Below are 24,087 nucleotides of genomic sequence, written 5' to 3'. Positions count from 1 at the left end.
TAAAAAATCAGTCTTAAAAAAAAAATAAAATCCCAGCACTACCTCACAAAAACAATCAAGTGATTTAAAGTAACTGGAGAGTCTCAGATGTTAGATTGTTGCAATCTGAAAGTTAATGGGGGAATCTGGGCATCATTGCTCTGAGCAATCTCAGCTTAACTTCAAATGCTCTCCAAGCTGTACTCTGCTGATTGTAAAGTGTGCTGCACTGAGTTATGTCCAATACCACATTCACTTCCAGGCTGAAGTGCACTTGAAAATCTGGAAGTCTGAGGGAGCGCAGAGCTAAGTTATTTAAATGATCTGCTTCTCTTACAATTTGAAACAGCTCTTCAGTTTTGAAATGATTAGGGTCCCAAGCCTGTACCATTCCAACTGATTTGAAATTATTCTAGTAGAGGCTTTTTAATATACAGTAAGTACTTCATTGTGAATAAAGTCATGCAATGGCCTACTACAAGAGTTCTAGGTATTTGAAGCCAAGTTAAAATTTAACATTGGTGGTTTAGGGAGATTTGATTATTTGATGCCTGACTTAACAATTGCTGCCAGTAACTGACCATTCAGGCCTCAGACTTGTCCTGTCAGAAAACTTCGGGCCCCCAAATTTTTCTTGGTCCCAAATTCTAGGGTTCAATACAACTTCTTAACTCCAGGGCACTGAATACAGCATCAATCTTACTGCCCAGAATTAAGCCACAAACACAATGGATATAGACGTGTTTTCACACCTGAAACCTGGCAGAACTCTCTCACTGGGAGAGAGGGAGACTCTGAGAGGGCTTCTGATTTATTGCCTACAAGTAAGGAAGGAAAGGCAATCTCATTAGCTCTCCTGGCTCCAGTAACTGAGAAAGACACTACTGGAGGAAGGAGGGCTCTCTTTGTCAGGGAGCACATCTCTTCACATAGATGTGCTCTCTTTCCAGGTCAGCAAATCTTTATGTGCTCTTGAAAACTGGAACAATGTCAATAGTAGTCCTCTCCTGGAGTTCCTGGAGTCTGACAGCTCGAGTGCTCAGCACAGCTTTAAATCCCTTGCAGAAACAAGCTATGACCCCAGACCCGCTGCATGCCAGGGGCTGTTTGCTCACAAGCTGATAGAGGAAAGAAGAATAACATTTCTCCATTGGTGTTTTGTGAGAAAGAAGCAGGGCAAACAAGAAAGGTGAGATTAAACAACAGAGAAGCAGAAGGGTCTCCTGGAATTTTTAGTACTAACTTTATGTCAGGGAAAAGGTCCAGAGAGGTAGGGTTTAAGGCATTTACTTCCCTCTGACGCTTCTTTGCAGCGGCCTCCGGAGGGGAACTGCTCCTCTCCAGGTGCATGCAAACAGAATTGCAACACTGTGCACCCCTCTGTGGTGCCTAAGTATGTTTGCAAATTAAGCTCTAAATGTAGCAATCTTCTCTAAGTAAGGTGATAGAAATGAATTATGTAGAAGACTACCCCGGAAACTGCATGACACATTTTAATGGGTTGTTAAGCTCCCCCTCATTAATCACTTTGTGATGCATTTTGTTTTTGTTCCAATGTTTTTTTAAACTTTGCTTTCTACAAAATGCAAAAAGTTGTCCATAAAACACAGATTCTAAATGTCACTGGGACTGTTCAAAATTGAAGTTCAACCACATCAATAGCTAGTAACAACTGGAACCTAAAGGTACCAAAGTGTAGCTGTGATAAGACACAGCTCTTCTCTATTTTTCCCAAAGGAATCAGTGCAGAGGGTAATAGCTCTGGAACAACTGTGTCACCAGATAGGAATTCTTTTGCGTTTTGAAGGCCTATGTCTATAGAGTCCACCTCTCTGTGTAAGTTCCAGTCAACACAGTACGTCCTCTTCAAAGAAGTCTCCAAGTGTTAACACGACCAGAGGTAACCATTTTTCTCAGATGCAGGCTACTCCAGCTATGATTGTAATATAAGTCTTTAATAACTAGCTTTTTGTTTTGGCCTTCTTGGTCCTTTTTGTTTCAAGAACTTGTGTTTCATGTTAGAGTGACTGTGAAGAGATGTGGTGTTGAAATATGGTACTTTTGAAGACGAACATCAAATGCATTTCCCTGCAATTATTTGACATTTAACATTCTGCACATATGATAAACAAACATCTGGTATTTATTTTAGAAAATGCAAGCGATTTTGTAAGTTATTGCAAGCCTTATGGCTGTGATCTGAGATAGGCAGCTGTCTCCAAACCTGAAATCTTCTCATTTCATTTCCATGACCAGAGTTTCAGCTTTGACTAACAGTAGCATGTTTCAAGTTCTTTTTTTTTTTTTTTTTTTTTTTTTTTCCAATTTTTCACTTTCATTCAGATTAAAAAGCATATCTCTTGGAAAATGATGCCTAAGGGCCTTATCCAAAACAGCCTCTGATAGTTGTCTGTGCTGCAATGTGAACATCTTTATTTGAAAGTGCAAGTCTGGGAGCAGACTTGACTTGCCTATAGGACTGGGCTCCTAACTTACAAAAATTTAGGAGCATGTTGAGTGTGTATTTTTTTTCCAGGAGAGAAATGTTCATGTTTCTTTTTCAAAAAAGCCTCACTTGTTCCTATTTCTAAAATAAACTTATTTCCTACAGGAGCATATTGCAAGGCACTATCTGTTTCTACATATGAATTACTTCTTCTCTATTTATTCTGCAATATCTCCTAACATCCAGGAGAAATATTCTTATTCTATATTACTGTCTCCAAAAAATGCAGGTGGGTGACACATTTTTAAGACAAAGATATGCAAGGGGTGACAAACGCATTTTATTTGAGACCAGTTAAGGGGAAGGAAAAAATAGCATTTATGTCTGCACAATGCATCACATAGCAAATCTGAGCAAACTGCTGCATAAAGAACGACACACAACATACACGGCTTGAAATTAATATTGCTGCTTCCTGTTGTCATACATAACTAGATTCAGTATGGAAAACCTTATCTTCAGAATGAAAATCTGCCTTGTTAAATGAAATACAGTCATTGAGGGAGCTGTAGCAAGGGAGCAGTTTTGCCAGCTTTTAACACTCCTACTGTAGGTCTGTTCAACAGCCTGAGAAAATAAAGTACTGAGTGCTGGAGTTTGATTAACAACAGGAAGCTTTTTGTTGTGGGCATCTCTTGTGGCTTGAAAAGCTGAACAATCCATCACTTGACACAGCATACCAAAGCAAATATTTTTAGAGAACCGTGTCATTTCCCTAGATAGCATACAGTGCTCTGAGTCAGATTAACTGTTGTGACGCTTCACTGTTCTGTCAAATATTTAATTAAGCAAGAGTTGATCTCTTTTCTTAACACTGCTGTTGATTTGGCCAATCATGCTTTCTCATGAGGTATATACAACTATGACTTAATTCCTTAATTTCTTAGATTGCAATACTAAGTAGAAATGGGACAGGCTCCAGTAGAAATTCTGAAAATAGTCTAATTAATTTGGTTGGAAATTTACTTCCAAAAGTTTCATTCTTGAAATGAGTAGTCATTACAAGAGCACAACTCCTTGATTAATGACAGGTTGTAAATATTCATCCTGGATTTAAGTGCAAATAGTTCAGCCTGTGAACTACCTTAGATCTTCGTGTAAAACTCTCAGTGATACTTGTGGCAGCTCCTAAAGAAAGTGGGGAGAAAATATTGTTCTTATTAAGATCTCCCCTGAGTCACTGAAGTCTTTCTCATTGACCTTGACAGCAACATCATGAAAACCCCAAAAGGGAAAGGAGCTAATCACATGCTCAACTTGTAGTCTGTGCCTAACAACTGTCCCCAGCCAGGATGTTTTACTAAAATGATGCTTATGTGACTTGGCAAAAATGGGGAAGCATGGAAGAAGAGATGACCAAACATTCAAGCCAAAGACATAGGAATTCTTGGCAGCAAAAGGGAAATGAAACTTTCTTTAGCAGTTGAAATATATATTCCTCACAGTCTTTACCTTCTGCTCAAATCCCTGTCTGCAGAATTAAAAAACATAAATGTAAAGATTCACCCAACTGAAACAAAGAATAGAGTCAAAAGATGCTATCAATTTGAGCTACTGATGCTGTGGTCACAGGATTATGTACAGTAACTTTTCTCAGAAACAGATCAGCCAGTTTCTATAGGAGAAAATTTAGGGTAATGGTGAAAAAGTATGACTGATAAACATAAGAGAACCTCAGTCATCATTATGAGGCTTATTCAAGAAGGAAAAGATGCAGAAAGCATAAGAAAAATGAAATCCAGAAACATAAAGGAAAAAAAAGACAAGAAAAGAATAAAAGAAAAAGCTTCTGTGTCTCTGACAGAGAAAAGATAATGCTTGTGTGGGCTGTGTTGCATCTGGATTCATGGCACATTCTCCCACTCTTATGTTAATTTTTTTTTGCATAAATCAGAAGCAACTAATTAAAAAAGAAATATTTAATTCTGACATGTTCTTTGAACTGGTGTTCCATCTGGTTCTGTTTGAATAGTAAAATCTGCTGTAGTCATAAAAATTGGCAAGCAGCACTCTGGTAAAGAGAAACAAAAGAGACTCAGTACAGCAGGTTAATACACTAGCATTTTAACTGGAGACATTTCCAGAATTCAGCAAACCAAATCGCTGCAGTATGGAAACCATAAAGATCAAATGCGAGAGAGGAACGCTGCGAGGGGCCGGGAGCGGCGCTGCCACCGTCCCTCCAGCTCTGTGTGACACTCGGGGTGCGGGTCCCCGCAGGAGCCTGGCTCACAGGCGAGGGCAGCGCCCTGCTCCCCGCGACACGGAGGGTGGGATTCATCCAGGGCACACGCAGGGAACGGGGAACGATCCCCCTGCTCCTCATTTGCAAGCTCCATCTCACGCATTCATGTGGCGCTTTGATGCAACGCCATCGTTATTCAGGAGACTCAGAAAATACCTTTTTCCTAATTTATTTTTCTTACTTGAACACTATTTAAAACCTGAACACCAAGATACAATAAACTCTGATAACAAAGGGAGGAAAATGTAATCGTATTGGGTTTTCTATAGACTCTGGGATCTAAGCAATCAGCATCTTATGCCATTCACATCCTCTCTGTAGCAATGGAGAGAAAGGCTGATTAACTCCCAGTGCTTTAGAAAAAGATTGTTTTACATCTTGCAGGAACATATCTTGCTGTGAAATATTACTTCTTTTAAAATGAAAACCTTTGCTTCAGCACTACATTAACTTGCAAATGGATAACCTAAGACATGTACAATGACTTGGTCAAAAAAAAGGAGGAATGTGAATGGCCCCTTTCTCCAGCTAAGATACTTAGGAACCCTTGCTGAGCAATAAATGAGTCAGGAACGTAATACTTTTAATTAACGTTTTCTGAATACTTATTTGTAATTTACATTTAATTTTAAACCTGAGCTTAATCCTCTGATCTGGAATGAAGACAACTATTTAGTGCAGTTTGAATGTGACCTTCCCTGGTTTGTATAAGAAACTATAGAAAAGGGAAACTCTATAGCAATACTTGCAGAACCACTCTTTTCTGAAAGAAGGACATAATTGTAGGACTTTCTTTCCCCTAAGTGTACTGAGCAACTAATGCACAAATGGGAAACAAGTAATCCAAAGCTTCTCTCTCAGACTTCTTCACATGTGAATAACCAGACTTTGGGTGGAAAAAACATGAATTTTGTCTATATAAGTTCTTTCTCTTTTTTTTTTTTTTTTTTTTTTTTTTTTTGTGCCGGCTGATGTCTTTCTTGTCAAAATCAGGGGGTACAGGCAGAAGGGCTTGATTTATAGTTCTGGTATTTTGAGTACAAGTACAATACTACATGTGTAAACACTCAGTAATAACTTCTCCTTCCTGTTTCACAGCATACCTATGCTAATGGTAGGAAGCTGCTAAGCAAGGGATGATATACTGTGCAAAATTAAACCTCTCCTGTCTCAGACAGCACACCTTGATGGCACAGATAGATCTGACTGTGCAATCACTGTGTTCAGCGTCAGTTCCACTGAAATAACTGGAATTTCCTACACTCAGACGTTTTTGAGAATTCAGGCTTTGGGTTTTCTATTAAAAAACACAGCAAAATGAGGAAAAAGTGCCAATGTCTGTGGTATAATACTTTTTAAGCCTAATTTCACTGGAGTAGGTGTCTAACCTGTGTCACATGGAAATACATGTATTTTCTTTTGATCAGCTTTCTCATCTTGGAAAATCGGCAGAGCCTCTTTAAAGCAGTCATTCACCCACAGGAGTCTGCATTCATTTATCCTCTGTTAAATGGAACTGTCAGTTTTGTTGCACCAAAATTCAATTTTCTATTTCATACACATTGTATATGATGATTTTAATTTACTGCTGGGTCACGAAGCAAGTCACTGCTTTTTTAAAATATGAGCTTTTGCTATCTTCTAGAAAAATGTCAGGTAGCTACAGTTAGACAGTGTGGTGAGGGTGCTGTAAATGTATGGTGAAAAATGAGAGACAGATTGCACATGCAAAGATTATTTCACTTTTTCTGGTATGTCCCTCACAGCTCTGAGGAAATGAACACATGTAGATTAAACACTTCTGAGGCTGTGATTTGGAAGACCACTGAGAGTGGTGCTCTTGTCCTGCACTGGAGGAGGAAGTGGGACAGTAGAAGGGATGGAACAGGTCACCAACTACCAAGACAACTTTCCCCAAGTGTTAAAGCAAGCCAAAGAGACCGGCTGCCCCCAGCTCTGTCCTTCCCTCAACAAAGTATACTCAAAATTCAGGCAGGAGGATTTTATTTCTAGGATTTCTTTGGCCAGATAATGGTGCCTGGTTTTTGTACCCCCACTCTATCTATCTGAAAGTTACTCTATCTGCAGTTATGTAAAGAGAGAAGCTATTGATTTTTAAGTGCTGTGGCTTTTAAAAATAAACACAGGATGTATTTTCTTAGTTAAGCATATCATGAAAGAGGGGGAACCCTCCTATGGACAGCTAATTTTTAAGGCCTGAAAAGAACATTTAAAAATTATTCTGTGCTGTGTTATCCCTTCAGTCCATAGCCTGGAGTTAATAGTATTTGCATTGGAGGAGAACTTGCTCCTGTATCTGTTACGCCTGAAAGACACTTTAGTCTTCAGTACAATAATCTGTAACCTAAATACAACCAGTTAAAATACACCCTGGTTTGATATGTGATAGGACAGACTGATCCTTTCATCATCTTCAAGAGGATCAACATCAGAAATGGGTTTAGCTGAAGTGTTCAACACAGAATGCAGCAAAGAAGAGAAAGACCAGACTACTACACAGGCACAGCTGCTTGGTGAAGTTATGTGTAAACAGCACTTCCCTGATGAGAGGCCAGTTGTGCCTGAAAACACAGGAACCGAATCTCAGCTTAATGTTTGGTCAACTGTATTTTCTCTGCTAGCAGCTTTTGTTTACCAGTCAGCTCTGGAGGTTATTCTGATGCCTTTTTAAGGACTTTTTTTTAAAAAAAAAACCTTAAATGAAAACATTAGAGGCAAAGACAAAATGAAATTGTCTCCTTTTTGAAAGATACTTTTTTTTCTTTTTCGGCAGGGGAGGGGAAAAGACAAATTGCTTTCTGAAGGGCAGGTATTTACCACTTGGAAGAAATCTCATTTATCCTTCCACTCTACCTATTTTGCTACTGCTGTGAAAATGTCACCTAATGGGCAGAACAGAATTGAACTGGGACAGAAAAGCAGGATGACAGGGGAGGTAAATAATAGCTCAGCAACTGAAAATCTGGAGCATGGATGCTGGGATGGGGAAGGACCCATAGGACTCATGAACTCTACAGCTTCATACTACTGTGCAGGTGTGGAAAGAGTGAATAAAAATGCATAATCGTCTCTGCAAAGCACTCAGCAGCACAGCTCTCATCTCCAGCCTGGGCTGGCCCCGTGAGAACAGAGACCTTTAGCTCAGTAATAAGTCTGCTTATTATAACACATCTCAGCTGTGTGCTCCTACCCAAGGCTCTGTTTCTAGCCACTGCCCTTAGTCACTTAACTTCTAGCCTTGAGCTTTACCTCACCCTCAGTCTGACACCTGCCAAGTCTCGTAGATTAATTTATTTCTGCCAGACCCAGAAAAATCTCCCTCTGAGGTACCTTCCTTCACATCTGCAGGAGGTCCTGGCTGTGGTGTTGCTTAAGATGTGTTGCTTGGTCCTGGGTGAGCAAGGCTGCCTCAGCCCCCACAGGGTCTGCAAACCTTCTGGGAGAGAGCTCCCCGACCCAGCAGAATGGCACAAACAACTGATTTCTTGGCGTGATGGCAGCTTAAAACCCAGCAAACTATAACAAATATTTTGAGTCAAGCCAAACATGTGAACCTGGTGGATGAAAAAAACCCCAAACAAACAAAAACAAAAGAGAGAGAAGAATCACTTTGTACAGAGTAAGTGGATTTAATTTCTGTGAAATAAAGAACAAGATGTGATTTTAAAATGCCCAAAAACTAAACGAAACAAGCCTGTGGTGGTTAGTTTAAAACTAGTTTTAGTTTTGATTCAAGGATTTTAATTTCTTTGCCACCTAAAATGAGATAAATTTACAAAATTATTTTATTAGTTGCTGAATCAGTGCTTTTGGTGGACACATTTTTAATTCACTATCTCAGCTCTAAAGGGCCATCTGTCTTGCAAGCCATTGAGGGGATGTAGGGCTGGACGGGGATGTGGATGCAGAGGTAATTACAGAGCTATATACAAACTACTCAGATCTCTGCATAATGGATCCCCTGAAAAAACTGAAACTATTATAATGATTAGGCTGGCAGTGGAGGCTCGGAGGGGCTCTGCTTCTGCTGCTCCTCCATATGTTGCACTCAGGATTGCTCGAAGTCACACAGGACCCCCCTCTGTATTAGGTCTGATGTTGAAACATGTCAGAGGGAGGTAGAGAGGATTTTCTTCTAAACTGCATTTTGCACCTGCACTTCTGGAGCAATAAGGCTGCCAATGGTTTTGCACAGTTCTCTGAGCATCTCTTCAGCCTCCCCAGAGTGATAAATCTATAGCTGGGAACTTTCTGGTACTAAAATAGCTCTTAAAGCACTTTGAATAATCAAAAAACCTTCATACTTTGTAGGGCCCTTTTATTTCTCCCTCTCCCTCTAGTCTAATTTCAGTACTTGCCTTTGTGAAACTCTACCATTTATTCCCATGTCACAGTAAATAAAGGTATGAATGTATCCTGCTGGGTCAATTAACCCCGGTTCTGTGTTGTGTCACAGTCTGTGCTAGCTGTGATTTCCAGAAAGGAATATTCTTTTGTCATTCTTTGCCCATGTGCAAAGCATGTTAAGACTGCTAAGATAACTGTAACACTTTTCCACACAAAGCTAACTCTGCTTTTTGTGATTTCTGGAGTGCAGTTATGAACTGTAGAATGACATGAACCAAATTCATGACTTGTAATTTAAAGTGGTAGAGAAGACAAAGGACTGACGGTTTTTGTGCTTTAATGTCAGTGTGCTCCCTAATGATGGGCAAGCCCCACCACAAAGCCTTGAACTCCAGCTCTCAGGCAGTCCTTCAAAGGCCAGGAGAACTGGGAGGCTGAGATTTCCTGGTTTTCATGTTATCCTATGCTATAATATGCTGCCCTTCACTTCTGTACCAAGCTCCAAAAGAAACATAAATAATAAAAATAATAGGCATTGTTGACTAGCACACCCATGAGCTTTTATGTGAAATATTTAGATAAGTTTACCAGGTAAAGTCAGCCTAAACAGCTACCTGAAATAAGAATAAACCTGTTAATGAAACAAATGTGCTGTGCAGCAGCAAATATAAATTCTGACTATGTTTTTAAGTGAATACCTGATAAGGAAATCAGCTATGACATAGATGAAAGGTCAAGACACCAAATGATGAACTGCAATTATTTTCAGAAGTGATATGGAAATAAATCAGTATTAATCTATATACCAGTTCACATCAATGATGTATGCTCCTGGGTTTCGCTTACAAAGGAGCAAATAATGAAGAATGTAGGTTAAAAACTAAAGGAATGAAGACAAATGTGGAAGGCAAATTCCATCTCAGAGTTCCCTCTCAATTCTGGTGAAGCAGTGTATACAGAGAAATGCTTTAAATCAATGGGAGTATATTTTCCTTGCACAGCAGAGTTAGTGTTAAATAAACAACTGATATTTCAATCAGTGAAGGCAAGGGGGATCTCCCAGGCTGTTTTTTCAAGAGACCCACTGTTACCTCTCTGGCCTTTCTCCAGGCTCCTGAATGCTGCAAGTTGCAGAGGGAGAATTTTGCAGCAGATCAGCTGACATTCCTGGGGCTGACTGGTCTAGAGGTCTCGAATTGCTGCAGGGGCTGTAGGTGCCAAAGGGATGGGCAATGAGATAGAGACTGGCAGGCAGAGCCAGAAGGAGCAGACCAAGCTGCTGCTCCCTGTGCCAACCCTTGAGCCTGCAGGTTTACATGTGGTAGCAGGTCTGTGTCCTGCTGAAAAACCCAGCAAATATAAATTTGGGCTGGATTAGCTGGATTCATGTCATATTAACCAGAACACACAATAAGGAGTTCATCTTAGTGTATGGCCCTATGACAGCTGCAGAATGATGGACAATGCTCAATCCAGAGCATAATATCTACTTTTGTTAACCCCCTGTTAACCTTTTTGAACAAATTTGAACTGGCAGAGCATGTTTATACCAGACTAGTACTTTTTGGTTTATGGCTGCAAAGTTTTGATCTGATACTAGGATTTTTAAAGCTGGATTTATGGTTTTGTCCTAACACAGACATAATGTGAACTGAACATTTTGTGTTATTAACAAACATGTTCGGGTCTCTGGGCAAGCCGGAGGTCTCACTCACTGTTACAGGATGAGAGAAAAATTGTGCCACCCAGAAACTGACATCCAGCTTGGTGGGAGCGCAAAAAGATCTGTGTTATATGCCTTAGAAGAAACATTTTGATAGAAAACATACAGATCCTGCAGTAAAAGCCCCCAGAAGGTGTTGTTCCTTGTGGGTTTGAAAACCCACCCCATGATGAGGATTGATGGCAGCCGAGGTTCCCAGTGACCCTGGTAATAGGCAATCAGTCTCCCCTCAAAGCCACACACGCGGGTTTCAAGTGTCTTTAGCTGAGGACAGCTCTCCCTGCGGGCGCTGCTCTGGAGCTCCCTCTGCTCCTGCCCTGGGGCTCGGGCCACAACCCATGGCGGCATCCCCGAGCCACTACATCTTGCCACGCACCATGGCCCGTGGCTCCTTCTCCAAGGACTGAGAAATAAGATGCAAAAAGATGCCTAAGTATAAAGATTTCACATGTTATTTTTTCAGATAAGTGTAAATGTAACTGCTTTCTTAAATGCAAACATTAAATCTACTCTGTAAAAACACAATTACTGCTGCCATGGCAGGCGTCAGTCGTCCCTTTTGAAGGAATGCCTTGAAAACGCAATCATAAAATCCTTGCGCATTATGGATTTCATTAACATTGTACTCCCCTAGGATTCCCAATTGCACAATAACAGGAGTTCTTTAAATTTTAAATACCACAGACAGGAACAATTTCACTAAAACCAGATGTGAAACCCTTGCATGGGCCTTCTTACTGGTTCTAAGTACTGAAACTGGCTGGTAATTGATGCCTATTAGCATGTTTGTTGTTCAGATTACAGAAATGGAAACACTATACTATTTTTCCTGTGAAAGGATACGTTAATGAGGGACAATGACTTACATTGCAATGGCAGTTCCCTGCTCTTGATTAAATTAAAGGGCTGGTTTTATTTTTTATTTTAAATTATGCTGTTTCAAACTGAAGGGCAGTCAAGTGTGTGAAACATAAGTGCAATAAACAAGTAGGCTGAGCTTAAGGTTGAGATGCTAATAACATCCCATATAACAATAAACTACCTTCATGCATATTTTTGGCAGCCCTTGCTCCTTCATGCATTTATTCCCTTCATATTGGAAAATTCACAGACTCATTAATGTGTTTTTAAAGAAGAAATTCAATCTAGAGTGACTCTGTTTCTGATTAAGGAGTACCTCCAAAGCCCATGTTCGTTGAGCAATTTTCAAAGTGTGTTTGAGGGTAAAAATAAAATGGAGAAAGTTCTGGCAGACTTACACTGTGACTGTACTATCGTTATTTTGAATCTAAGCTTTGACATTGATTTTCAAACAACAAAGGAAAGGAAAGGAAAGGCAACGTTCACTTAACAGAGCCCTGTAAGCAGGTGGCACTCAGATGGACTCAGGAGTTCGTACCTGTCAGCCACAAAGGAGCAATCTAGTTTTTTTCACAAAAGAATGGGTTTCAGGTCCACAGATGGAACTCATGCAAATCTGTTACTTATAACAAGCCAACACCATTTTCCTAATTATTTTTGTCAAAATGGTCCAAAAGACTTCAAGAACTCAAAGGAGACAATAATATCTTGTGCCCTCTAGATGTCCTCTATAGATCCCAATCTCCTTTGGCTGACACTCAATGAGTTTTTCTGTTTCTTTTGTCTTAACAAAAACTTTAACCTTGAAGGGAGAGGCAAAAAGAAGGGAAAGGAAAGCTATAATATTTCCCCTATACAAAAATCCCCCAACACACTGAGGAAATTAATACTTGGAAGTGAATTTTCAAGCTGTTCTGCCCATGTATGACTGTACATAGCTCATATATATGCCCTAGTTGCATATGCAGATTAGCAGCTCAAAGGCAGATATCACTATTTAACCAGCTGCAGTGTTTGTGCAGGTATGGAAACCTGCAATTATGAAAAAATTAATGATTAACCGATATACACAGAACTTCTGTCTCTCAGACAAGGACATATAGGCAGAATTTTTCACTTTGAAAGTTCTAAGTTCAGCATTGCTGTATCCTTCAGCTTTGTTTTTTTGCTGTTGAATATCTAGAGTTCTGCACTGTGCAGCAAAAATCCATTTATGCTGCACTGCACAAAAGCAAATACTTCACATAAATGACTAGTTTACAATAGCATGCACAACAAAGCAGAACAAAGTGACCTCAGTCCTTCACATACAAGTGTTTTCCTCCTTTTTTAAAATATTACATTTTGTTTCTATGGGTAATTTCAGAGTACTTTATCAGTTACATGTCCTTGGTTGTTTGTCTGTAAGCTCTTATGGAGATGAACATCTGTTCCCAGGGATATTTGTACAGAGGAAACATGGGACTTCAATATTTTATCCAGACACAAATTCACAACATGCACTTACTGCCAGTGGCATCAAGAATTTGTAGAAGATGGAGGTCCATATGAACAAGGACCCTCTTATTAAGGTTTCTGGTGGTCTGAAGCCCTTAGCACCCATCTCAAGATTGTCAATTAACAGAAAAGCACTTAGAACACAGTTGGAAGATTGAATTATCAACGTCAGTATAGAATTAAACCACAATAAAATAAGCATGATTAGAGCCAAATGAGAATGATCAGAACCAAAGATGAGTTAAGGTGTTGTACCTTGTGAAAGGGGACAATATACTGAGTCTCTGAACTAGCTCAGTTCCTTCTGCTACACAGGTTGAGTGATAGACACTACTTAGCAGTTCTTCTGCAGCACGCATAAAGCATCTCTACTCAACGCAATGAATCTTCAAGCAAGGCTTGTAGGCTCAGTCCTGCCAACAGGACAGAGCTACAGCCTAATTGCTCTGTGATGGAGTCTCTCTTGGGGGTGCTGGTCCCTCCTCATGGGCCCTGGCCAGCGAAGGAGATGTCCAAGGGACTGCTCAAGGAAATGCTCTGTGCTGCTTTTTCCAGACCAGGAGCTGTGTGAAGTAGATGAGGACCGTGGCATGGGCAGCACAGCATGCAAGTAACCACTAACTTTGGGGCACATGTGGCAGCTGGAGGCAGCAAAAAGCTGCTAAAAATTTTGCTCAGTGGTTATTTCAGCCCCTGAGCATCCTGGTGTATAGCAGGAGGAAAAGGAGGTAGAGCAATTCATGTGCAGGAGGCCTGAGGTACTCTGAGCTGTTTTAAGGATAAAACCAGGAGTAGTTTGAATTCTGTTATGTGTCTGTTATTAAAGAAGTTTATGGTCAGAAAAGTCCTTTGAAACTTTTTCTCAGAAAGATCTAGTTCTAAGTGAAAGGATTAAAATATATATATAGGTAATATATAGGTACATAGTTATCATAACTTAATAAAGTTAATAAGCACACAGAACACATGAACGAGATTTGACTAACTCTCTTGTTTTGATTATCTGGTCATAAATGTGCAAGTGACAGCAGAAAAGAAGAAAAAGAGGAAAAGTGTCGGCCCTCTGACCAGATGAAACACATGGAATTTGATTCTGATGCATTCCACTCTTTTTCCATGTGCATTCCATGCATTGCAAGTGGCAATGATTAATAACAAGCCTTGCACTTAGATAAGGTTGAGGAGATTTTAATGTTTGTTTCTAGGTAATGAAAAAAGGATCAACAGATTTTTTTTGGCCACTCTGAAGTCTGATTAGGTCCATTGTACATGACTGCCAAGAGCTCAGGATGCACAGGGGCCCGCAGGCAGGACACCTGAGAGTCCCGTTGTGTGCCAGGGATCAGAAATGAAAGATTTCCCCCTCTTTCTTCCCTTTACTAACTACTACTCAACATGTTTTTGAGCTTTCTTGCAGACATCAAACCTCACAGGAAACATCAGTGTGAACATTTGTATGAAAGGCTAATAAGGCATTGTTTTTATATGTCAGTTAGTAATTTCCTATAGAAAATAACAGAAATAGGAGGAATGTTTCAAATCTACAAACAAGTTTTCAATATTAGTAATATAGATATAATATGCTTAAGCATTTCTCTTAGCATTTGCCAATTCAGGAAATATAATCTAGGTTTCAGGCAAGTTGTGTAAGTCAACTTAAAATTGTGGAAAACCAGTGTTTTTTCACATAATGATATTAATACTTGCCTGCTAGTATAGTTTTTTGTAAACAGTAATTGATATGAATAATCTGAATCTGTTCAGGAGTTATGCACCATTCAGCTATGGACCTGATAATACAGAACAAACAAGTCCAAAGAGACTGACTGAACTCAAGGAGCCTCTTCATGGTAACAAATGTTTTCAGGATTTCTCCTGTGTTAACAGGGCAGAGCCAAGGCAGCCCATCTCAGTAATGAATGTTGTGTTTAAGGATGTGGAAGAATAGCCACCAGACAGAGACCATTGAACTCATTCTGTGAGTAACACATTCTAGAAGGGACATAGGTCTTCTGAGGTGAAATCTGAGTGCATGAAAACACCACATTGTATTAACACTTAACAGTAATCAGCTAGAGACATAGCACATACTCGGTTTACTGGGACATTCCACTTTAAGTGCATGTTAAACTAATATTGACTTTTCCACTAAACCAAAATCTCTGTTATTTGTGCCCAGAAGACTGCAAAAACAATAGATGTGGGAAGCAGAAGAATTAATCTTCCTGACCTTTTCTTTTTCTATGCCTTTGGGAGTAAGTCTTTTTTTGTTTGTCTAATGAGGAATATGAGCTATTCCCCGCTTGCAATGATTCTTAAATTATGTAGAAGTACTTTGCTGTGTTTTTTTTTTCTTTCTTTCTTTTGCATTCTCCACATTAAATAAACTCCATAGAGTATTATTAATAACATCTTTAAAATGTTATCTTTTTACCTGTATCCATTCTCTGATAGAATCTTCCCCTGGGGTCCATCCATTCTCAGGGTAATTTAGCCGGGACCTTTCTGAAGACCAGATAGCGCTGTACTGGGAGGAGACAGTGATTTGATCAGAGTGAATTTCTCCTGACTCCATACCTAGTGGTTCCATGCACTGGAAATCTGAAGAAAAATAAATTACCATCATTATTATGGTCAGCTTTTTGATTTAGACTTTGAATAATAAAAACATTTCCCTGCTTTGAATATGAATATCTAAAGAATTTATTTTTATGTGACTTTGAATACTTTAGGAACTTTAAGTGAGGCAGTGTTGGGCTTATGGTGTCATTCTTAATACTGCCATTCGAGTTGCCATGGCAATTCCTGCAATAATAATGCTATACAAATATTTTTAGCCCAGTATTGTGGCCATTTCAGTATAGGACAATACAAGTGTCTATCCTAGGCTAGCAGAGACACTCCAGTGGAGTCATAACATAGGACAATGTATGTTCATCTCAAAATTATGCACAAGCCTAGAAATGACAGATTAGATGACTTTATGAAATAATTTGATTTTAAACTATTTACTTCAGTACAAAAAATATAAAATTATTAAAAAATATTATTAGAATTCTAGCCATTCTCTTTGGATTCTGGGCGTGAAATAGATCAACAAAATTTGAACTCAGGCCACAAAATTATTGACTTAAGGAAATTACCACCTCTTCTGTAACATGGTATATTGTAAATGAGTTGATCATCTCCATTCAATCTCTGTTTGCTGACACAAAAATTACCTAGTTAATTTAGAATCAATTGACTTCCTAATCACTATAGCGAGTTCAAAGGTTGATCGGGCAGAGTGACTCAATTCTTCTCTCAGTCTTCAAAAATAAAGGCTCCAACCTCAACTAAGGCAAGAGAAGCCATTAGCTGCAGACAGATCCTCACACCCAAGTGCTCCTGGATCTTCCTATCAGAAGTTTACCAATCTCAGTACAAGGGCAGGATAAAAAATCCCACGTGCCTATGCTTCTGTGCAAGGACTTCACACTATAGAAATATAATTAATTCCTTTATTAGAATTAAAGCTAAAATAACAGTGTGAAATGGAGTTAGATATATGCTCCTTTTTACTGCATCTTCTCTGGAGACGATGTTTCTCTGATGGGGTGGGTGCTGAGCTGAAAGTTTCAAAAGCCACAAATTGAAAAAATGAGCTTTAAATAAACAAAGTTTTGGGTTTTCAATGAAAATTAAAGTATTGTGAAAAAAATGCTTGAATCTTTTATCAGGGATCCAAAATTTTACTTTCAGAAATGTTATCAAGGTATTTTGTAGGAAGTGTATTTTGTGGCTTCCAGTAACTGAATCAAACTAACAGCATTCCCTCTGCAATTCCCTCTCCCCCAGTTCCGTATTAGGTACATGGTAAGTACTGAAGCTGAACTACATTAGGGTAAGACTCAAAGGAAAAGAACTTCTGCTTGAAATCTGAAGGAAAGCCATAAGCCGCTACAAAGAATGCAAAACCTGATAGGTGGGAGTAATATCAAAAGACCTAAAAAGTGTCTAGTTTGATTTAGACATGTTTGCTTTCCCTGTAGTCCACTGAGAGGGACAAGTAAATTCTAGAGACATCTCCCATGTCTGACCTAAGTAGATTGGGTTGTCATGTGGAGGTGACCAGACAACACAAAAAGAAAGGATGGCTGAAACTGAATGAGACACTCACTTCTCTAAGCCTGCAGCATATGAAATGCTTCCTCTTGACATCCAAAAGGGTTTTCATACACACTAGCTTCTGTTCTGTTGTCCTGTGTTTAAAATCTGAAGGCATCTCGGCATAGCAGATGTTATTAATTCTGACTTCGGTGTGATGGGTGCATCTACAGCCTGGGGGGGTGACTGTGGAGGTGGACATGGGGACACAAGTTGCTTGTGCTAGTTATGAAGGGAGAGGAGCAGCACCTACGTAAGGAGAAGCCAAACTAGCTGAAGGTACAATGCTTCTCATCAGGGAAGCTGTGTGTCCCCCATTGCCTGTTCCTGCCTGTGTGTAAGAAAGCTGTTAAAAAGGCAGGAGAGATGGGGAGTTACAGTTAAATTTTCTGTTTATTCATTTTGCTTTTGTCCCTTTTTTGATTAAACAAGCACATCAAATCTGTGTGAATCTGCTCAAATCTCAGTAAGATACAGAAAGGAGAGGGAGTTTGACATAAAGTGTGTGTTTTATCACTGAGGAAAGCAATGAAATCTGCAAGGACATGGTGTAACACAGCATATTATTTTCCTGTTTCCCTCACTTCGTTTCATTCTCTGTCCAAAGGGTAAGCATGAAAATGAGTCAACTGAGAAAAAAATACGAGACAGAGAACAAAGCTTAGATAGCTTATGAAATGGTTTAACAAGAGCACATATATTAAATGGGTTCCTTTTATTCAAGAAATCGATCATCAAAGCTTATTCCATGTAATAAAAGAAGGCTTTGGATAGTGCATTCATTGTTCATGTTTCATTGTTTTAATGCAAGTGTTCAATTGCTCTGCATTCCTGCGTTTCCTTGGTCAGCACAGTTTTTCACAATAATTATCCCAACTTCCTGGCAATACAGTGGAATAAAACTGTGAGGAGAATTCTGCTTCTTGCACTTTTCAAAGGGCAGCTGTTCTTGAAAAAAAAAAAAAAGAAAAAAAAAAGAAAAAAAGAAAACAGACCCAATCCTTCTCCACCATTTTATTTATTTAAGCTTTCTTTAAAGCTTCAGGCAACACCTGGTGTGTAAGAAGACATAACAGAGAGTATTTTCCAAGAAGCTCTGCGGGATAGATAAATACTGACCTTCTGAGACACTGCTCTGTGACACACTGTAGTTTGCTGAGAAGCCCTCCTTCGCTATTGCACTGTCGGTGTAAAATACCATTGAAAGAATCCCTGTTGAAGACCGGACACGTCCTGGGTTGTTTTGCCCACAATAACGCCCGATGTGTGGGCCAACTGCAAAGAAACAGCATACAATAGTAAACTACCAGTGCTGCTACAACAATAGGTGCCACTACAATATCCTCCCAAAGACGGTCCCTCAGCAGGAAACGGTGAACCTCTGTAACAGTTCAAAATAACAATGCCATCAATAATTCAGCGATGAACAATAAATTGTTTATCCTACCCTAGCAATCATACTTCTAAAATGCTCAAGATAGCACTCCATGAACCTCTGAAAATGTACAGAACCAAGATTCAAAAAAGTATCCTTCAAAGTGTGCAGAGAGGGCAGTGATGCACAAAATTACACATACGAAGCACCACAAGTATTTTCCAAAGTGTGATTGAAGCACCAATTTATGACAAGAGCAACTGAATGGCCTGATTTGCCAACCTGGTACACAAGATGCTGTGAGGAGTTCAAACAGTGCCTTCCAGGTTTTATGCTCTATGCTGCAGATGATCTGTTAACTTCATCTCAAACTCTGAAAAACATTTTTGACTCATATTGAAGTTATGACCAATGACTCTTCATCCTCCTTAACTTAGGCTTTCAGAGCCCATAGTTCTTTTGCCCATATGGTCAATATGAAAGAATACAGTAAAATAATTTAAGAGTGAAATTCTAATCCTTTCAAAAGAGCAAGAATTTCTTAAGTATATCTCCATGTCACAGAACACACACACACACATTGTCACACGATATCCCTTCATGTTAATACTGTATAAACCTGATTTTGGTATTTTTCAGCATTTGCTGTGCAGTGAGATAATCTTTTTCCTTAATTAAGCTACTCAATTCACAACCAACATATGTGGCCTTCTAGCACTTGAGCATTCCCTACAGATAGGTCCCTAGGCTGTGGAATGGTGGTACATCTGTGCTTACAAACAATAAGAAAAGATAATGCTAAAACCCACCCATGGAGTCAATCATGAAAATAATCATGAAGCATCATTCTAATGCTTACACCACTGGTTTCCAGGCTTAAATTAACACCTTGTCATTTCTCTAGGAAGTCCATTACACTTTCAGTTTAAAATATAAAATGTTTAGATATCCTAATTATTCACAGTTCAAAGAAAATCTACAGCTAACATAATTTTCTAGTCATTTATTGGCATTTTCCAACAAGTAAAACAGTTCCAGCTTGGAATAACTTTATTATGTAAGCTACACATTTCTGTAAGGCCCTAGAGTTGCCAGAAAGAGGGAGCTCAGATGTTATAGCTCTTGCTGCCAGCATGTCCTTTTCTATCCATATTATGGCCACAGTTAGTCTTCAGTTGCCTTGGCAATCTCATGGCATTTCAAATACCTGCCAATTCAGACTTTTTCCACTAAGGTTTATCAATGCAGCATTGATAGAATGAAACATCCTATAGAGGATATGAGTTGAATTCTTCTTCATCCTAGAAATCATTAAAGTTTCATGGTTTTATTTTTTAGAGAGAGAAGTTTGTTTTAGACTGCTACCATCAACAGCTTTTTAAAAACACAAAATAATGCCCACACATTACAGTTGCTGCAGGTTTTTGATTTTGGTTTTTTTTTTCAGTTTTATTTTGCATTTTCTGTGTGCAAACAGCTCTGATCCTGCTTTTTCTCAGAATGGCTTTCAAGGTTATAGCTGCTGATGGTGCTCTGAATTGCAAGAAAATAAGAAGGGTAAGGCTACCATGTTATGGAGCCTCTGAGCCTCCCTCCTCCCATTTCCTGTAGGGAAGCCTCTTTGAAACGACAAACAGAAGAGAACTTTGTTTAAAGCAGACAGGCTTTAAGATTCCCCATGACTCACTGGTTTATAATTTTTAAGAAATATTTAGTGATTATGCATTTGAGTCTTCAACAGATTGGCCCTGCCGTCACAGTACTATTCCCTGTGCTAGCTATGTGGATGCAAATGCCAAAAATGTGCAGAATATGACACAAAGAGGTATTGACTTTTTTTGCACAACATGTAAACCTTACCCTGCTGAGCTAATATGATATTGATCTGAGCACAACTGGATGAAATAGAGATTCTCCTTCTTCCATAAATAGCTAACACAAAGTTCCCCCCTTCTCTTGTTTTTTTTTCCATTCAAGTCTTGAAAACTTTTGAATGACAATAAATTATCAAATACATTGTGTGTCACCACATCAAATAAATGCTCAAATGAGTGCAGGACTCATCTGGGGAGTCATTCAGGGGGTGAGACTGCTGTCTGTTCAGGTAGACTATGCCACTGTTTGTTTTTTTTTACCATCTTCCTGACAATTTCTTAGGAAACAAGGTGGGATTTCCTGATAGACTGCCTAGAGTTCCAAAAGGGAATTTTAGGCCAGAAGGTGCTGAAAAGTCATTAGGCCAGCCTCTAACTGTGCACCATTATGTTACTATGACAGCATCCCCCAGGAAGGGCTACTCCAAATGTGAGACACTTGGATTATGTCCTCACTCCAGAATGCTTCTACACTACCTGCAGAACAAAGGCATTTCAGTGAGCCAGCTACCTCATCTGGCTGCCCATGCTGTAGCAATTTCTGAGACCTTGGCTCCTCTTTCCATGGGCACAGTATGATACAGTGGAAAACTGAGTAACTTTCTGGTTAAAAGATGGAGGGACAACTAAGAAACCTATTTTGCATGCATTTCCCAAAATGCAGAATCTAATTCAACACCTTGAATAAATCCTTGATTGTTCTTAATAAGTATTTTTGAAGGTTTGAAGATCGGAGCACAGAATATATAGAAAGTGGCTGGTAGTTCAAGACTAAACAGAAACCTTATCCTTATTGAGTCTTCTTTTCTTTACTATTGTTTGCCCTTCTGCACAAAGAATATTGGTATGAGGAAATTCTGAGACTTACTGAAATACACTTTTACCCATCTAGTTGAAATGTTAGCTTTTGGAATTAGGTTAAGAACTTCCCAAAAAAACAGAAGCAAAGAAAAAAGGTATATCAGACTTCTAAAATATTGAAACAAATGCTACATTACCTAGCCACCTATTTAACTTTAAAGCTGTTTTTTATAAGTATGCAGGTATGTTGTGGACAGTATTTTCACATCTCTATGATTTTTTTTGAAAAAATATTTGCACACAATTTAGGATGTGGAAGAAAAAACAGCTGAAAAATTAATTCAATCTTCACATTCCAGTAGTCAACTACACCGAGCTTGTGTATGCTCTTAGATCTTAATGGCTTCTCACAAGAGTGTAGAAAGCAGCCACAACAGGAGAAACACACTTAGATTAATAGCAACCTTCATTTGCACTGATGTTAATGACTGCAGTAAAGCATTCTGCTTTGCTCTGTACTTCAGTGGAAGCTCTTGTGGTATTGACTGAAGCAGCAATGCTTAGGCTGTGGTTCTCAAACCATATGTAAACTTCTTTAAATTACGTTTGAGCCCTAGTAGACAGCCTATAGAGCTTCAAAGAGAGCTGCATGATGAATATGTGCAATTCATCACTAAAGCTAGTCCTCGTTTTGAGTGGGCTATTTTTCTTCAAAGTCATCAATGGAGTGTTCTCAGCAGACGCTGGCTGAGATATATCTGTGCCTTGGGCAAAGATATTTTTGGTATCTAGTTTATTCATGCAAAATCACATCTTTCTATTCTGAGATCTACTCGCTCTCCTGCTCTAAATCCACCTGCTATCTCTTTCAAACTATGGTCCCTGTTCTGTACAATATTTGCAACAAGCACCTGTAGTTCTCAGATATTCTTCAAAAGGGTTTTTTTCACAAAACAAAATACCAGGTCTGAGGCATTCCTGAATGCCTACCATTCCTTTCTTGAAACAGCAGAGCACTTATACTACTGTTTAACTTCAGTCCTGTAGTGTCCTTGGTGAATTCCTTTTGAAGTCAATCTAACTGTTCACATGCTTCAAAGATAAGCACGTATTCTGTAGAATCAAGTAGCAAATACTCAGCACTTGCCAGCTTCAATCCACTGAAAGGACAACCAGGTAGGCTGAGGACTCCATGATTGTGACAGAGCATTTCAGGATTAACGTCTTTTTGAATGACTGCTACAGTTGCTGTCAAACTCTCTAACAGAAAATTGTTTTCCATCACTGAAATGGAAATTACGTAGAAGTAAAATGTAAATGGAAGCTTACTGACTTTGACATATCCTTTTAAACATCATTGTGAAAATTTGTTTCAAAGAACATTTCTCCCCTTTATTTTTTGCTTTTCTTGGGGAAAGGAAGGAAAAAATAATCACAACTGTATAAAACAGCAAATTTATTTCCTGCTGATCTCTAGTGACGGTAGCTTATCAAATTCTATAGTGAAAACATTTCCCACTTATGTTGGGTTTCATCTGCTCTAACTTAGACATCTTAAGTTTACATCTGACTTAGGGATTCATAGCTTCCAGTACAGTCAATGAGACAAGAAACTCCAAAGGTCCATTAACTGTGCTCTAAAGTAGATGTTGAGACAGGTCAGAGTGGGATGCTGCTCCCTTCTGGGAACAGAGGGACTCCTGTGCCTGGCTGAAATGCTGAGCCTGTTCTCCAGAGATGCACATTCTGGGTGCTGTCCACCTAATTCTGCTCTGCTTGAGACCACAACTATTTTCCAAAAACATGTTTTCTCTCTCCTATTACAATAGTGCCATCATCCCAGGAAACCATAGCTGTGTTGCTGTGGAGCAGGGGAGGTGCATTGAAGGATATACATTTTTTCCACATATTTAAAAAATCCTTCTTCCACATTTATATCAATGCAACAGCAGCTTTAACACAACTGGGCATGTGAGCAGCAATGAATTACAACAAAGCAAAAGAACTTCCTTTTCTATGGATATATCACTAAACAGAGCAGGCCAGGGGACACCCCCTGGACCTGCAGCCAGTAGCCAAGGGCTGCTCCTGGGACCAGACTACGTGTGGCACAGATTGCCCTATGTGGCTCTTCCCTCTGAATCTGGCTGGCCATGTCCAACTTGCCTGTTGAGAGTGATCCCTGGCTTTCACTGTCCTCCAAATCATGCTTAGGAATTTCTTGGGAAAGTGCAAATTGATGTGTGCTAAAACTGTGCAAGGGAGTACACCAGCAAATTAGAAGTGCACATGACCATACCCATGTTCCCAGTTAATAGTGTAGAATATTTTTGCACAGACTAAAGGGAAATGGACAAATGGCTCAAAGACTCATCCTGGGGGAGTCTCCCTTCATCAAAGGGAGCCATACTCTCTAATTCACCACTGTGTAGAAATTTACTATTTCCATGTGGATGCAAATGAGATTTTTTTCCCCCAGATACTCTCTCTCTATATTCTCCAGTATCCAGACATTCTCTATCTCCATTTGATGGCCAGGTTGTACCAGTGATTTCCTGTGACAGCTTTGCTCTTCAGTTGAAATAGTTCTCTCTCCCAGGAATTAATACTGCAATGCATTTATAGAAAAGCAACCACGTTCCATCTTTCTTTGTAGTGTTAACTTAAACGAGAGAGACTGACTGCTGGCTGAGGTTCGTCCTACATTTTCCT

The 24,087-nt window shown here is 39.3% G+C and overlaps 1 protein-coding gene across 5 annotated transcripts in view; it reads right to left on the bottom strand.

Annotated features, from left to right (window-relative positions):
• The window catches only part of NRP1 (neuropilin 1), a 115,407-nt gene that overhangs the window by 35,740 nt on the left and 55,580 nt on the right, over positions 1–24,087 (bottom strand). For all 5 annotated transcript variants that reach the window (XM_058830871.1, XM_058830874.1, XM_058830875.1 and 2 more), the window contains exons 6-7: positions 18,445–18,600; positions 15,614–15,780 (exon numbers count right to left, since the gene is read on the bottom strand). In XM_058830871.1, the coding sequence (XP_058686854.1) occupies positions 15,614–15,780; positions 18,445–18,600 (323 nt within the window). The remainder of the gene's footprint in view (positions 1–15,613; positions 15,781–18,444; positions 18,601–24,087) is intronic.

This window comes from Poecile atricapillus, chromosome 2, assembly GCF_030490865.1.
Source record: "Poecile atricapillus isolate bPoeAtr1 chromosome 2, bPoeAtr1.hap1, whole genome shotgun sequence".
Lineage (NCBI taxonomy): Eukaryota > Metazoa > Chordata > Aves > Passeriformes > Paridae > Poecile > Poecile atricapillus.
This window is presented reverse-complemented; position numbering and strand designations above follow the sequence as displayed.